The sequence below is a fragment of the Vipera ursinii genome (assembly GCF_947247035.1).
Source record: "Vipera ursinii genome assembly, chromosome: 8".
NCBI classification, from domain to species: domain Eukaryota; kingdom Metazoa; phylum Chordata; class Lepidosauria; order Squamata; family Viperidae; genus Vipera; species Vipera ursinii.
This window is the reverse complement of record NC_139519.1, coordinates 15,387,885-15,401,593: the sequence shown is the minus strand read 5'-3', so window position 1 is coordinate 15,401,593 and position 13,709 is coordinate 15,387,885. Positions and strand designations below refer to the sequence as shown.

The following is a 13,709-nucleotide window of genomic DNA, read 5'->3' as shown; positions in this document are numbered from 1 at the left end:
CCATCATTCCACAAAGCCCTTCAAAAATGATTCTCAAAGGAGTGGTGGATATGGCTGAATAGGGCAAGCTATTATTTATTTACTTATATAAATACTTACGCAAAGTTCCAGCTCTAAACTACCCTTGTTTTCAACATATCGATATACCATTTCACATTCTGATTTTGGCTTTATAAACTTAATCACTTCCTCTAATGAACTGCATCCAGTCACAACTTTTGTTAGCGTTCCTCTCAACCCATTAATTCTTCCACTGTATATTTGTTCTGCAGTTCAGCCTTCATGAATTCTATGTGACCAACCCATTTTAGCATAATTCTTTTTAACTGAAGCATTCATTTAGAGATAATTTATTCTAGAGTCTATCTCTTCTGGTTTCACCACAAACATTTCTCGGGTCCTCCATTTCCACTCTATTTAATGCACGTTCAATTTCTCTCGACATGCCTCTTGACAGCCACCATTTCTATATAATAAAGTCCACAGAAGCCCGTACATATCTATTTTTTCTGCTTTTAGGAAAATATTATCCACCATCTTTCTGCTAGCATTTGCTCATGTTAAACTTTCTTCAGTCATCTCCAATCTTTAGCCAACATATTATCAAGGGACATAAATTCACCGAGTTATTCGTGTTTTTTTATCACTTACACATCTCTATCAATCAAAGCATTCCTTAATCAAAGAAGTTAAAACAACAAAGGAACATTTATTATCATTTACTTATGAATGTTCAGCATGTATAGGGTATAAATGATAATTTACATTATGATATAGAATTTCCTGCTTGTATAAATGGTATAGGGTTTCCTGCTGGAGCAAGAAGACCTCCAAAATCTCTTCCAATTCTGTTATTCTGTATACCATAATTTTTTTTGTAAATTCCTTAAATAACCTATTATACAGTTCCAACTAAATTTATCACTATGTCAGAAGAATCAGTACTACCTACCAGATCCACAACTACATCTTTATGGAAAGTACTTCTCCATTCAGCTGCCACATTGCACACATATACCACAGCCTCTGGATCATCAGCATTGACATGGAAAATGGGTGCGTTAACCACACGAGCCACATCTGTTGGGTATGGGGAAGAACGGGCCATACGAGGATCGGTTGTGAATCCAATCTGAGATGACAACAGAAGCCATTTAAAAAAAAATAACGATAAAGGTAATATAGACCGTATGAGGACTTAATACATCATCACTACCTCAAAATTCTTTAGGTGATAAATGGAAAAGTTAGCTAAATACTGAAGGAGTCAGTAAAGTGTTTCCAAATGACTTTTGTGGAATAGTCCTTCCTAAGGACAATGGGTATATATAAAAATACTAAGATTGTAATATGAGGCATGGGTTTGAAAAGATAATTTCTCCAATCTTGGTTCTGCCAAACCCAAAGGTGATTTTTTCAGGAGGCAAATGGACTTTCTTGTTTTTCTTTGAAGATGTTCCGCTTCTCATCCAAGAAGCTTCGTCAGCTCCGACTGGATGGTGGGGAATGGAAGGATTTATATTCCTGCAGACAGCTGGTCATTTGCCTTCTTTTAGAGAGTCGTTGAGGCCATTTGGATGTTTACCTGTGTCGTCAGGGTCACCTGAGTGGTGGAAATGGGTGTGGAGCCTTCTTGGATGCAGGATGTTTTCTGCCCTGTGTCCCTTCACTGTTGAAGACAGGCGCAGTCTGTTGGGGAAGAATCTGTCTTGTTTGCATCTCAAACTGAAGCAGAAATGGTTCCTGTAGTCTGCAAGGAATGTAAATCCTTTCATTGCCCACCATCCAGTCAGAGCTGAAGAATCTTCTTGGATGAGAAGCGAAACGTCTTTGAAGAAAAACAAGAAAGTCCAGTTGCCTCCTGAAAAAGCATTTTTTGGGAAATCATGACCTGGATGACTGAGAATCTCCATAGGAGCTGGTTCTGCCAAGAATAGTCAGAAGATTAAAACAGCACTTAGGCTGAGTCACAGGAGTCAAGAGATGTATTCTATGTAAAGTCTAATTTTGCTGGCAATTCTAAAAAAAAAAAGTTAACCATTCTTTTTGGAAAAGGAAAAAAATATTAAAGTAGCCATAATTACATTGGTGTGCACTGCAGACTAGCTAGATGTGACAAGCTTATTTCTAGCTGATACCTGGTCCGTCACTTGTATTATCAGTTCTTCCGCTTACGTCCAAACCAGTCAAAAGTTTTGAAAAGATAATGAGCTAAGGTCAAGGACTTCTGAACAAAAATCACTCTCCTAACAATATCCAGGATCCTTTTCTGTTTTAGTGAGTCAAAGCTAATCAAGCGGTATTCTATTTTTTGTTTCATTTGTCGCTAGTTCTACGCTTGCAGTCTCCCAAGACTAGCAATTTGACATCCACACGTCTGTTTAGGCAACTTCATTCTGATTCAAACAGTCGTGAATGTCCTCAAACCCTAAAGCTGTTTTTCCCTATAATCTACTCAGAGAAGCTGTAGGTTAAAAGAGAGAAGCCCGAGGCCACTACTTTCCTGCTGCAAAAGGGCTCTTCACGTACAGCAGACATGTCAAACTTGCGATGTCACGTGATGTCGCGAGACATATCGGGACTATTTTGCCATTGCCGGCAATGGGGTGGGCGTGGCTTCCGGATGACGCGTCTGGCCTGCGGGCCGGCAGTTTGACACCGCTGACGTAGAAGAATAAATAGAGCTTCAAGATAGAACTGAAGGGAAGTTTCTCAAGAATTACCGTGCAAAGGTGATGTCCCATGCAAATAACAACAGGGCCTCACCAAGGAAAGACAAGAAAAGGAATAATAAGAATTTTGCAGTACAAGACATAAGGCCTTTATTTTGTATCTAAGTTTCAGATGGGGTGGCTGTTAAATGTATATACAGTAGTAGGGTCCCTATTCCTTAAGTTCCATATCCTCAAATTGCTCTGACGACAGACTAAATTGTTCCCTTCAAAGGTTTTTATCACCATCAGACGCTCAGGAAAGCAGGATAACGTACAGATCTATCCCTTAGTCTCATAATCACTGGTATTCCCTGTCAAATCAGAAAGCAAGAAAGGCGCGTGGGACATTCCAAATTCTTGGTTAACCATCAGCAAATCAGTCTTCATCTGACAAGTTTGAAACTGAGTTGGGATTGCTTCAGTTTTTATTCTCTATCAACTCTTCTATCACTTCAAAGTAAATAAACTTAACAACCCAAACACTAACTTTAAAGTTCAACTAAGAACGCAAACAATAAAACAGCTGCTAATCAGTCGGCTTGTTCTTGGTAAAATTTAACTTAAGAGAATCCGATACGTTAACGAAAAAGAATAGGTATTTTACCTGATTGTTCACCACCACGTGAACTGTCCCATGGGTTGTATAGGAAGGCAGGTCGCTCAAATGGAAAGTCTCGTAAACGATTCCCTGACCGGCAAAAGCAGCATCTCCATGCAAAAGGATTGACATCACCTTTTTAAGACCAGAACACATTAAAGACGTGTTAATAACTTTGGAGCATGAGGTGTCAAATGCACCCGCAACACTCTTCACTGTAAAAAGCAAAAGGAAAAAGAACCTCTTCCCTTGGACACCCACATGGACAAAACAGCAAAGCAAAGCACAAAGGAGAAGCTGTCTTATATATGCCAGCTTACTTTCTTTCCTTCAGTGTCCCCACAGTAAAATTGTTCTGCCTTTGTTTTGCCCTGAACGACGGGATCAGCGGCTTCCAAATGAGAAGGATTTGCAACCAGTGAAAGAGTGATGGTTCTGTCAGTGACACGGTTAATCCTTCGGTGATACATTCCCAAGTGGTACTTCACATCCCCTGAGCCCTGAGGAAAGAGAATATTATTACAGGGATGCGTTCTTTTTCTAGTGAATTTTTAAGAGCTTCAAGATGGCTACTTTGGAACTTAGAAGAGAATGAACACAGACCCTTCACAACAGAGTCCGAAATTCAAATCAGAATTAAGGCAGCAGTGGGGCTGCTCTTTGAACTCCTAATACTGCCGTTCACTTTGTACAATATGAATAGGATTTAGCAAGATAAATCTAGCTGGATTAAGATGCACTGAATAACTGTTACTCAGTCTGTGAATGGCATAGTGATCAGTGCCAGAAGTTGCATATTTTCATTATTTTTTGCACTCAGCTGTTTCTTTTAAGTCACCTGAGATTCACCCCTTAAGCTCAAGCTGACATGAAAGCACTTTTATGCCGCGGGAACCTCATTCCTGGCATTCAAAAGCTACCTTGAAAACGACTGGAAAACTGAGAAACTAGAAAAATGTTACGGCACATTGTTCCGATCACACCCAACTTGTTTCAGTGGCAAACACAGATGTTGCCATTGTCTTCGAAACTAAATACAGTAGTTATTAACTAATATGAAGGAAGTTCCTGTCAAGTAAAATATATAATCCAAATAAAAATTGAACTCACTTCATCTGCAGCTTCTAGCTTAGAATCAAACTGGCAGAAAATTTGCTCCAACTCCTTTCTGATAACATTGGCAAGGACATTCAGACGCCCTCTGGAAAACCAAAATCATATTTAGTGAGATAGTCAGTACACGGAATACATTCAGTCTGCTAAAGGAGAAGTAATAATTTTAATGAATGAATGAAATCAAATAAATTTGACTTAAACAAGGCTTCAATTACTATTTCGCATTCCTCTTTATGGCGACCCTATGTCGTATCAGCATTTGAAAAAAAAAGGGAGCCTTTGGGACTGGAAAAAAGAGCAAAATCATAAAAATGGATCGCAGGAAGAATCCAACTCAGAATGCCTTGACAGGTTGAAATTCGGCACACACTCTCGATAGCCTCAGTCTCTACAACCAGTTTTCTCCAAGGACAACTTTACCTGTGAGGCATTCCCATGATAACATAATCCACTCCTTTCTCACTTGACTTGTCAATTATTGTCTTTAACGCAGGAATCAGAACCTCACAGCCTTCCAAACCAAACCGTTTCTCTGAAGACCACTTTCTGTGCAGGAACTCCTCAAACCTGGAAAACAGAGATGCTGTCACACAATCTGTATGAGTCTCTGGGCTCTTCCGCAGAGCCATGCTAATGTGCATCCCTCCTCCCCTTATGAGGAGAGTATGTGGATATAAATCTTATGGCTCTTATGGTCTATCTTACTGCATCTCAGGAGCCAGGCTGGGAAGTGCTGCTACCCTTATAGAATGAAATGTGGAAACATGGAGATGATGGAATATTGGATTCTCTGCTGTCCCTCTTCCTGCCCCAAGTGTTACCTATCAGGAGAAAAACTAACCACCATTTGCTCTCCTGAATGCACAGTGGTCTTGATGACTACTTCAACAAATCCTGCTATTGTCAGGTGCAAATAAACATGGTTTCTTATGAATAGCCAAAGCCATTAACTTTATTATTTGCCACACATTTACAAGAATCTTACCAGCCTGTATGACTTACTCTGGAATGACCAGATAGGCTTCATGGATCTTAGAAGAAGTCAAGCTTGTGGCACTTGTGGCTGCACAGTGACCCCAAGGTAGGCTCTCGCTTGACCCCCTTCTTCCAGCCTAGTTGGCAGTTTCCCAACAGTTACCCGTCTTTCCTTGTTACGTAAGAGCAGTTCTATATTGCCAATTGAAAGGTTAGCCACTGTTTCAAGAGTGATGGAAGCTGCAGTCTAAACATCTATGGAGAACATTTTCCATGAGATACAGGCTTTCACAAATGCCACAACTGACACTTTGTGGGGTTATAAACGGGGCTTTTTTTCTCATAGAACGCTCAGAACAGAGTTCCGGCACCTTTTTTGGATGGAACCTTGTAGGGTAGGCAAGGCAGGTTGTATGACATGTGTGAGTTCCGGCACCTTTTTCTTTTACAAAAAAAGCACTGGTTATAAATATGGCTAGGATAGACCGTTTACATCTCAATTTACTGAAGGTATTATGTCCTTGACTGTGTCTATGAAATATGAAACTAGGAAAGCTTAAAACTGAACATAATTCTTTTACTACCTGTAACTCCAACCAATGGCAACTATGCAAGTTAATGAAAAGGAAATACCTGGTTGAACGCACTAGTCTGGCCAGCAAGGTGCGCTTTTCCTCACTGGAGAATTGCATGACACCAGGCGTTTCAAATTTCTGCCTTATCCACTGACATTGCTCAAGATCATTAATAAACATGAATTCCACTCCAATGTGCTGACAGTAAGCCATCTGTTAAAGGAAGGATGCAAGTTGGAGCAGAAGATTCAGTCATCTCAAAGCACAAATTAAGAGCTTACTTTATATGAGCTAAGTCTTAATCTTATTCAAAAGTTTTCCTCTTTCCAAAAACCAAGTTAATAACTGTGATGATTAAGTCAATCCGGAAAGTCTAAGCCAGATACGCTAGGATTTCAGTCCAAGTGCTGACAAATCAAACCCAACAAATAACGCGCTAGTTAGACATTACATTATTCCTGAAAAATGTAAACAATTGAGATTTGGCAACTGAAGACTGCACAGTTCTATTCAATTATAAAACAAAAAGTTACATTTAGTTATAAAATGAAGTTAGTTATTTCTAAAATCTTCCATTAACAGTGGACATCAGGGGACCATTAGGTGTAAAGATCAGTTGTAGCAGACAATTTTCCTAGGAAAATATTGTCAGCTATGGATTTACATAATGTAAAGTGCTGTTGCACAGAAATACTGATATGCTTTGGAGTATGTCCGGTTTCCATGAGACACTAGTAAAAAGAGATGGTTTGAAATGTGCGGGAGCATGACTGTGGCATTTCTTTAAAAAGAAATGTGTTTCTTTTCCCTTAATTTTTTCTAGCAAAAAATTGCCTGAAAAGAACTTGGCTGCTTTAAGGGGCTGACTTATTAAAGAAGTTGCATGTTAATGAGAATGGCCTTGTCTGTTTTCAAGCTTATGAGGAAGCTGAAAAAAAGTTGTAGTTGCTTTAAAAAGGCAGAGTATTTCCATGTTTTCCAAAGCACCTCTTTTTAATAATTTTCAAAGCAAGCACAGTCCTGCTGTCCAGTGCACTCTACAATCTGACTACTAGCTAAAATCAAAGAAAGATAAACCTAGGTGCAAGGTGCTTCTTAAAGTCAGGAATTTGAATATAACTGAATTTACACTTCAGGTAACTGAAAATGCTAACTGTGCCAGGCAGGGGTGGAATAGAGGGACTACAGAGAAACAGGGAAGAAATGGCATTTAAATAACCTTGCTGGAAATTATTTTTAGCCAGAGTCGTGACGCTGAGAACATGAGCAGGGAACAGAGAGCTATTCCCTTCATCGGAAAGTAGTGCTACTTAATAAAAGATAGAAATTAGAAGCTGGCTTATCAGGGGAGAGAACAACTCCAAAACCCAGAATAAATGGGAAGCTGGGCCAGGGAAAAACCTCTGCTAATGAGGTGGTTGAAATTTCTTTTCTACATAAGGCAATTGCAGCAGAGTCCTTATAGGAATTACAATGACCTTGAGAATTGGTTTTTTTTCTTTCCAATTCCATTTCCTTCGTTTCAGTTTCTTTTAGAGTCAGCAACAACTTTTTTTTTAGCAGAGTCACCCATTATTGTCAAAGGAAATTGTGTGACTGCCAGAAAAAGGAAGTGCATCCTTTGGAAATGACCATTTTAAACTTTAATATGCACGCATTTCCCCCCACAAGGCATCCTTTTTTAGAATAGAGAACTCACTAGATCAGCTTTGCTCTTTCCTGATTGTTTTTGAGGGTATGGGGAAGTCACATTACAGTTTTTATTTTACAGATTTCTAAAATAGTGGCTGGGCTTGCACAACATAAGGGCTAAAATGATGTTTTGGCTATTTGTATTTCAGAATAATAGGAAAGCCAATTAGTTCAGCCCATTTATAGTTCAGTGTTTAGGAACTCAGGTAATTGGGCTCATTTGGCAAACCATGGTTAATTATGCAACAGAATGTCATACAAACATGCTACCTAATTTGATAATGGATATCAAGTAGCCTCACAATTTATTTCCCTAGATTCATGGATTTAAGATTATACATGGCAGCACTTGTTTTGAAACATTAACCATCAAGTTTCCTAAGCTAAAAGATTCTTTTATTCATATCAAACCTTTGTATTCTCTGTAGCAGGTCTTCTCTGTGATGATGTCCACCCTACATAACAGTGGTCTTCAAACCTGGCAACTTTTAAGACTTGTGGGCTTCAACTCCCAGAATTCCTCAGCCAGTCAAGGCTGGCTGAGGAATTCTGGGAGTTGAAGTCCACAAGTCTTAAAGTTGCCAAGTTTGAAGACCCCTGTTACAGAACAATCTTCGTCCTATGTTATGTCAGATTGTTGGCATATTCTTTTGATTTTTTTTCTAGTCAGTAGAATTTTTTTTAATTATTATTATTATAAATCTTTTATTCATAAAACATGAAACTCAGTCAACTGAACACTCAAACTGACTGGCACTAATGGTTGACATGGGTTGCTGCCAGCATCCTAGGTATCAACCAGGTATCTCCTTAAAATGTAAGACGTTCCGAGTAGCACAGTTTTTTGTAGCTTTGCTGGAGTTATTGCATTATTATTATTATTATTATTATTATTATTATTAATTATTATTATTATTATTATTATTCCATGATCCCTTATTATTTTACCGGATTGTTTACATCCACAGGATCCCCAAAATGCTTAGCTGGCCTTCTTACCTCCAAACGGCGGATGATTTCTCGAAGAGGAAGAACGGACTCGTTTCCTCCAATGAAAGTCGTAGTTGGCAAGTGAAAGACTTTGTCGAGGTCGGATTCGTCTAGGCCATAAAACCCTGCAGGATTTTCATAGGTAGCAGAAGGCAAAGGAGGATTGGGGAAGGTGTTCAGTTCAAGACAGTCGTGACACAGGAACCAGGTTTTTGGTAGGGACGGGGAGGGACAAGAAAAGCAGCACAAAGTAAGCATGAAGGAGGTTTGTGTGAATACAACAAAAGCAGGAATTAAAATACGGGGCAGATAAAGTGAAAACAAAAGAAGTATAAGAGTCACACAGTATATGAACGTAAGAAATATACTTGCCATGAAAATTGGTAATTAAACCCAGGGAAGTGATTAACAAGGAATTTAGACCTCCACACATACATTTGTAGAACATAATGGGTACAAGGACAGCAAACACATAGTGCCACCACATATTCAAAATTAAAATAAACTGAAGCAGGAAATGAAGAGTTAAAAGGACCAATTTCCCAGAACCAAAAGTATGAAAAGCCGCAGCATGATACAGGGATCTGCAGAGGACTCTCCTGAATAGCTCACCACCAGGAACAAGGATTTTATACTGAGGTGGTCTCTGTATAAGCAAAACTCTTTCCATAAGCTCCACAAACGTTTCGACTTCTGGAAATCTTCAAAGCATTTCTCAACAATTCTCTTATAAAGAGCTATTACCAAACATTCCTTCCCCCATCTACTATATATGATTGTGTAGCTAGACTATAACGGGACTAACACTAACATATTTTTGCACCAGCTGCTGGAATAATTAAAAATAGTTCTGCAGCTGATGATCCGATAGCTTTGAAAGCTGGGAAGATGATAGAAATGGAAACTTTCAGAAGGGCCAGTTCTGTACTGCAGCCTAATGAAAAGAGGCAACTAGCATAGACAAGATATATCTGTTTTGAAATTATTCCTCACCTTTCACTTCAACTAAATGCTAAACCCAAAAATATTTGGGAGAAATCTAACAGAATAACTAAGTTATCACAAAATACAAAGGAGCCTAGAAAAAAGGTTATATAAAAGGCCAAAATCATATAAAGGCCAAATTCCTGATGGGGAAAAAGCAACAACCGGAAGAAGGCTAGCAAAGCTACAGGATTGCTGGGAATGACACAGGACTCCTGGGCAGCAAATTCCATACCTTGGTTGCTATATCAAGAATACTTTTCCCCCCACTAGATTTCTACCAGCCATGCATCAGATGCAGAAAGATTCAATGGATCTCACTGCTTGGAGAAATATTGTGTAGGAGGCGATTCCATTCTTACTTTAACAAGATCTCTTTGAAACAGGAATCTTCTATATACAGCTAACATGAAGAAAAGACAGTCCATTCTTGTTTTGACATTGTTTGGCTACGATGTTTAGTCACTTATATACCTCAGCAGCCATCAATGATGCAGAATGATGGCAAAAAACAAAAACAGAAAACCCATGACAAATGTGATAGGTATACTGCAGAGAAAGAATGTTTGGCTGGTTAATTCAGTATCTTAAGCAGAGAATGGCTGGTTTTTAAAATAATTTTTGGTCCAAATCTTTATTCAGCTACTTAGGACTCCTGAATAAAATAAGAGATAGACGTCTACTGTAATAATCATATTGTAGATAACTGGCCTGAAAAAGCCAAAAGTCATTCTCATTCTTAGGCCAAAATACAATTATGTTTATTGTGAATTGTGATTGGAAGAGTTGTTTATTATAGGCATCAAATTTGCACAAGAGATAGAGAGATTTCTCAAACCCGTACAGTGTTAGGCCTACAGCAATTGCAAGAAGATACCCAGATAAACTGCAGAACTGCTTTTCAATATTGTTCCCTTTCAATCATTGGATTAAAAAATACACATTTTCAGCTAGAAGTTTGCAATTAAAGTGCTCAGCTATTCTGAAAAAAAAAACCCAGAGCAGGCTTACAAAAAGATGGCACTTATTTTTTCCTTTTAGCAATGCAGATGCAGTTAATGAACATCCACCTCCTAAATTTCACTATCCACAAAGAACTTTCTGCACAACGAAAAGAAATACCACACAACAAAATAACACACAACTCCGCTAATACATAAACCTCAACCAATTTTATGCGTCCTGATGAACACCCCGTGAACAAATCACATTTTAGCAGAGACCAATATGTTAAAGCGCAACAAAGCTTTCTGAAGTATTCCAAAACAAGCAAACAGAAAGCAAATAAAGAGAAAATAGCTACCACGCTGAACTCAATGAAAGAGAACGTAATTGGGGAGTATGGCTGATGAAGCGCTTTGACCACACACACCTCTCCACTGAACATGGAAAGCGATTCTGACGGGGGAAAAAGACGAAAGACCAAAAACGCTGCTGCAAAATGGGGCAAGCTGTAACTTAACCTATGCTGTACATGCCCAGAGTCAACTATTCAGAGAGTCCTAAACTCCAGAATGGTTAAATGCTCATTATTTGCATACCTCCTACTGTTAGCAGTCTCAGCCGCTCCTTGAATACAGCAAGATCTGGGGAGGGAGGGAAAGGTTGGGTGCAGAAAGGAGAAGACAGAGAAACTGAGTCAAAGTTAGTCTCTTTTTAAATTCCGAAGAACTGAGAAAGTAGTTGCAAAAAAGAGAAAGTAAGCTTTTAAAAACAGTATCCACACATAACACAGTAAAAAAAAAGTCACCAAAGAAAAAGGGTTAGAATGGAAGATGACTGTATGCCAGGAGAAAATCTAAAGAACCTTTCAGAACCAGCCATATTGACCGCAGAGAAAATAAAATAAGCACAGCAGTTACACCTGACAGATCAATGGCAGTTAAATTACACGTTTGGGACTTCATTGCTTACGCAAATGGGGGAAAAAATCCTAAACATTAAAGTTGTAAAATGCCCTTAGGACAAGTTTCTGGTCAAAAATCACAAGGGAATGTGTATTACAGAATCTTGTACCCATTCTATGTGAGACTGTTGTGATTTGAGATTTTATAAATCACTGTGCTGGAAGGCATAGGATAGCACAGGATTCACACACTTTATGCTACCGATACAGATCGAACTGAAAAGCAACAAAGGTTAGGAAAAGTTACAATCTTGTTTATGTATCTGAACCTTCAGTCAACATTCTATGCATGGACAATTCTAGTTTTCTTCCTATTCTTATCTATAATTTGTTTATATAAGTGAGAAACACAGTTTAACTGAGAACAGGTTTCTATCTTTGACTCTTTAAATATATGGAAATATTACTCTTCCAGATTGTCTCTGCACAAGAGGGAATGCAATTCTGCCAGACAAGATGTTCAACAATGACTTTACTGGATGTAGCCTGCAAATTTAATAAGACTGCTTTCTGCATCTCCTTGGGGGGGGGGAGGTCTTCATAATAACACAGTTAAAACTGTAGAATTCTTCCCTCCCCTCCCCCCAAGATATTTTAAATTCTGCATTTAAAAAGTGCTGGTCAAATGAATAGATGAAAAGATTCAACAGCTACTAGGGTTGTAACCTTTAATATCAGATATAACGTATCTCAGTTATTAGGATGAGCTTTTATTTTGCTCTTGGTGTGTCTTGAGCTTAGGAGAAAGATCCTATTACATTTTTTAGAAAAGGATATGGTTGTGCATAGCAGTTGCCTTTTGTCCAATGCATACCTCATCCTGCCACCGTCCTTTCACCACTATGCCGGAGATATGACAGAACGATTCAGTTAATTATGTGGTTTTTGAATAAGTGTATATGGAATCCTAGAAGTTCTGGATGACTTGTCGTATTATGCATTCTGCATTGTCTAACAGAAGAAGCAAAAAAAGGCTGAAACCCTGAAACCCCTTTTAAATTAACACTGCTGAGATTTTGAAAGATGGGGCAGTGAGGAGTTTCCTAAGAATAACTTTTCCCAGAGCACGTATCATGGGAATAGAATAATCTTTATAAAATGGTGAAAGGACCTTAAGTTATGATTCATCAAAATAATTATACGCCACCTTTGGAACCTTAGTTTTTGTGGTATGGCCCCGAAGTCTTAAATTCTGCATTTAGAAGCAGAGAACTTCAGAGGCCTCTGGGTCTTCCTGCTTACGTGGCTATGTCTTCTTCACCTTCTCCCAACTATCACTTCAACTCTGAATACACTACACATGGTAAGAGCAGGGACAATTACATTTAAACTTGTTGTTAACAGGTTCTGATTTGTTCTGAAGTTACGGACTCCTTTCTCCTCAATTTGGCGTTCTTCAGATAGGTTGGAGTTTGATTCCTAGAATCCCGCACAAATCACTGTGCTGCCTGGAGAATTCCGGGTTGTGGAAATCCATATATTTGGAGGGTGTTCTGGCTAGACAATGCTCTTCCACGTTAAAATGAAAATAAAGTGTGGAAAAGGGTCAAAGGTGAAACACTTAATATGAATATGATTTTGTCCATTGCTTTCACAGTGCAAAGTTAGCTTCATTCTAAAACGCTTAACCAAAATGCTAGTTTCAAAGAAGTTGCACATCTCTTCAATCAACAATATCAGCTGCTTCAGAGTTAGAGGTAGGAGCAACCCTTTTCTAAGTCTTCCTGAACTACAGTATATATCTATCAGCTACCTACTTACCTACCTACCTATTATGAATCCACCTTTTATACAATTTTCCTGTTCTGAATGGGCACATATGGTTCCAAGCAGAGTTTACCTTAATTTATAAATATGTGGTAGTGGAATGATGTAAAGGACAGAGAAAATGGTCTAGAACACAGGGGTCAAATTCGCCACGTCATGCAACTTTTTTTGCATTGTTGGAGCTGGGTGGGCGCGGTCTCTGTATGATGCAACCGGCCGGCGGGCTGGCAGTTTGACACCCCTGGCCTAGAAGGACAGGATGAAGAATTGCTTTCAAGGCAACGATGACATAAAAGGGGCCTGAGCCTGGTCAAGAAAGTAACTTGAGAAAAGCCCTTAACAGGTTCACACGGAGCTAAAAAGATGGAGGGGAAACTATATTCAGGCTTGCA

General features: G+C 38.9%; 1 protein-coding gene across 3 annotated transcripts in view; it reads right to left on the bottom strand.

The window, feature by feature from the left end:
* OGDH (oxoglutarate dehydrogenase) overlaps positions 1–13,709 on the bottom strand; it is a 47,816-nt gene that overhangs the window by 16,461 nt on the left and 17,646 nt on the right. For 2 of the 3 annotated variants that reach the window (XR_014493160.1, XM_083368365.1), the window contains exons 5-12: positions 11,186–11,230; positions 8,670–8,785; positions 6,037–6,191; positions 4,849–4,995; positions 4,423–4,513; positions 3,633–3,812; positions 3,319–3,447; positions 953–1,132 (exon numbers count right to left, since the gene is read on the bottom strand). Coding sequence is in view for 2 of the 3 variants with exons in the window: in XM_083368365.1 (XP_083224491.1) it covers positions 953–1,132; positions 3,319–3,447; positions 3,633–3,812; positions 4,423–4,513; positions 4,849–4,995; positions 6,037–6,191; positions 8,670–8,785; positions 11,186–11,230 (1,043 nt within the window). In the remaining variant the exon portion in view is untranslated. The remainder of the gene's footprint in view (positions 1–952; positions 1,133–3,318; positions 3,448–3,632; positions 3,813–4,422; positions 4,514–4,848; positions 4,996–6,036; positions 6,192–8,669; positions 8,786–11,185; positions 11,231–13,709) is intronic. The other variant, XM_083368366.1, reaches the window with a different exon arrangement.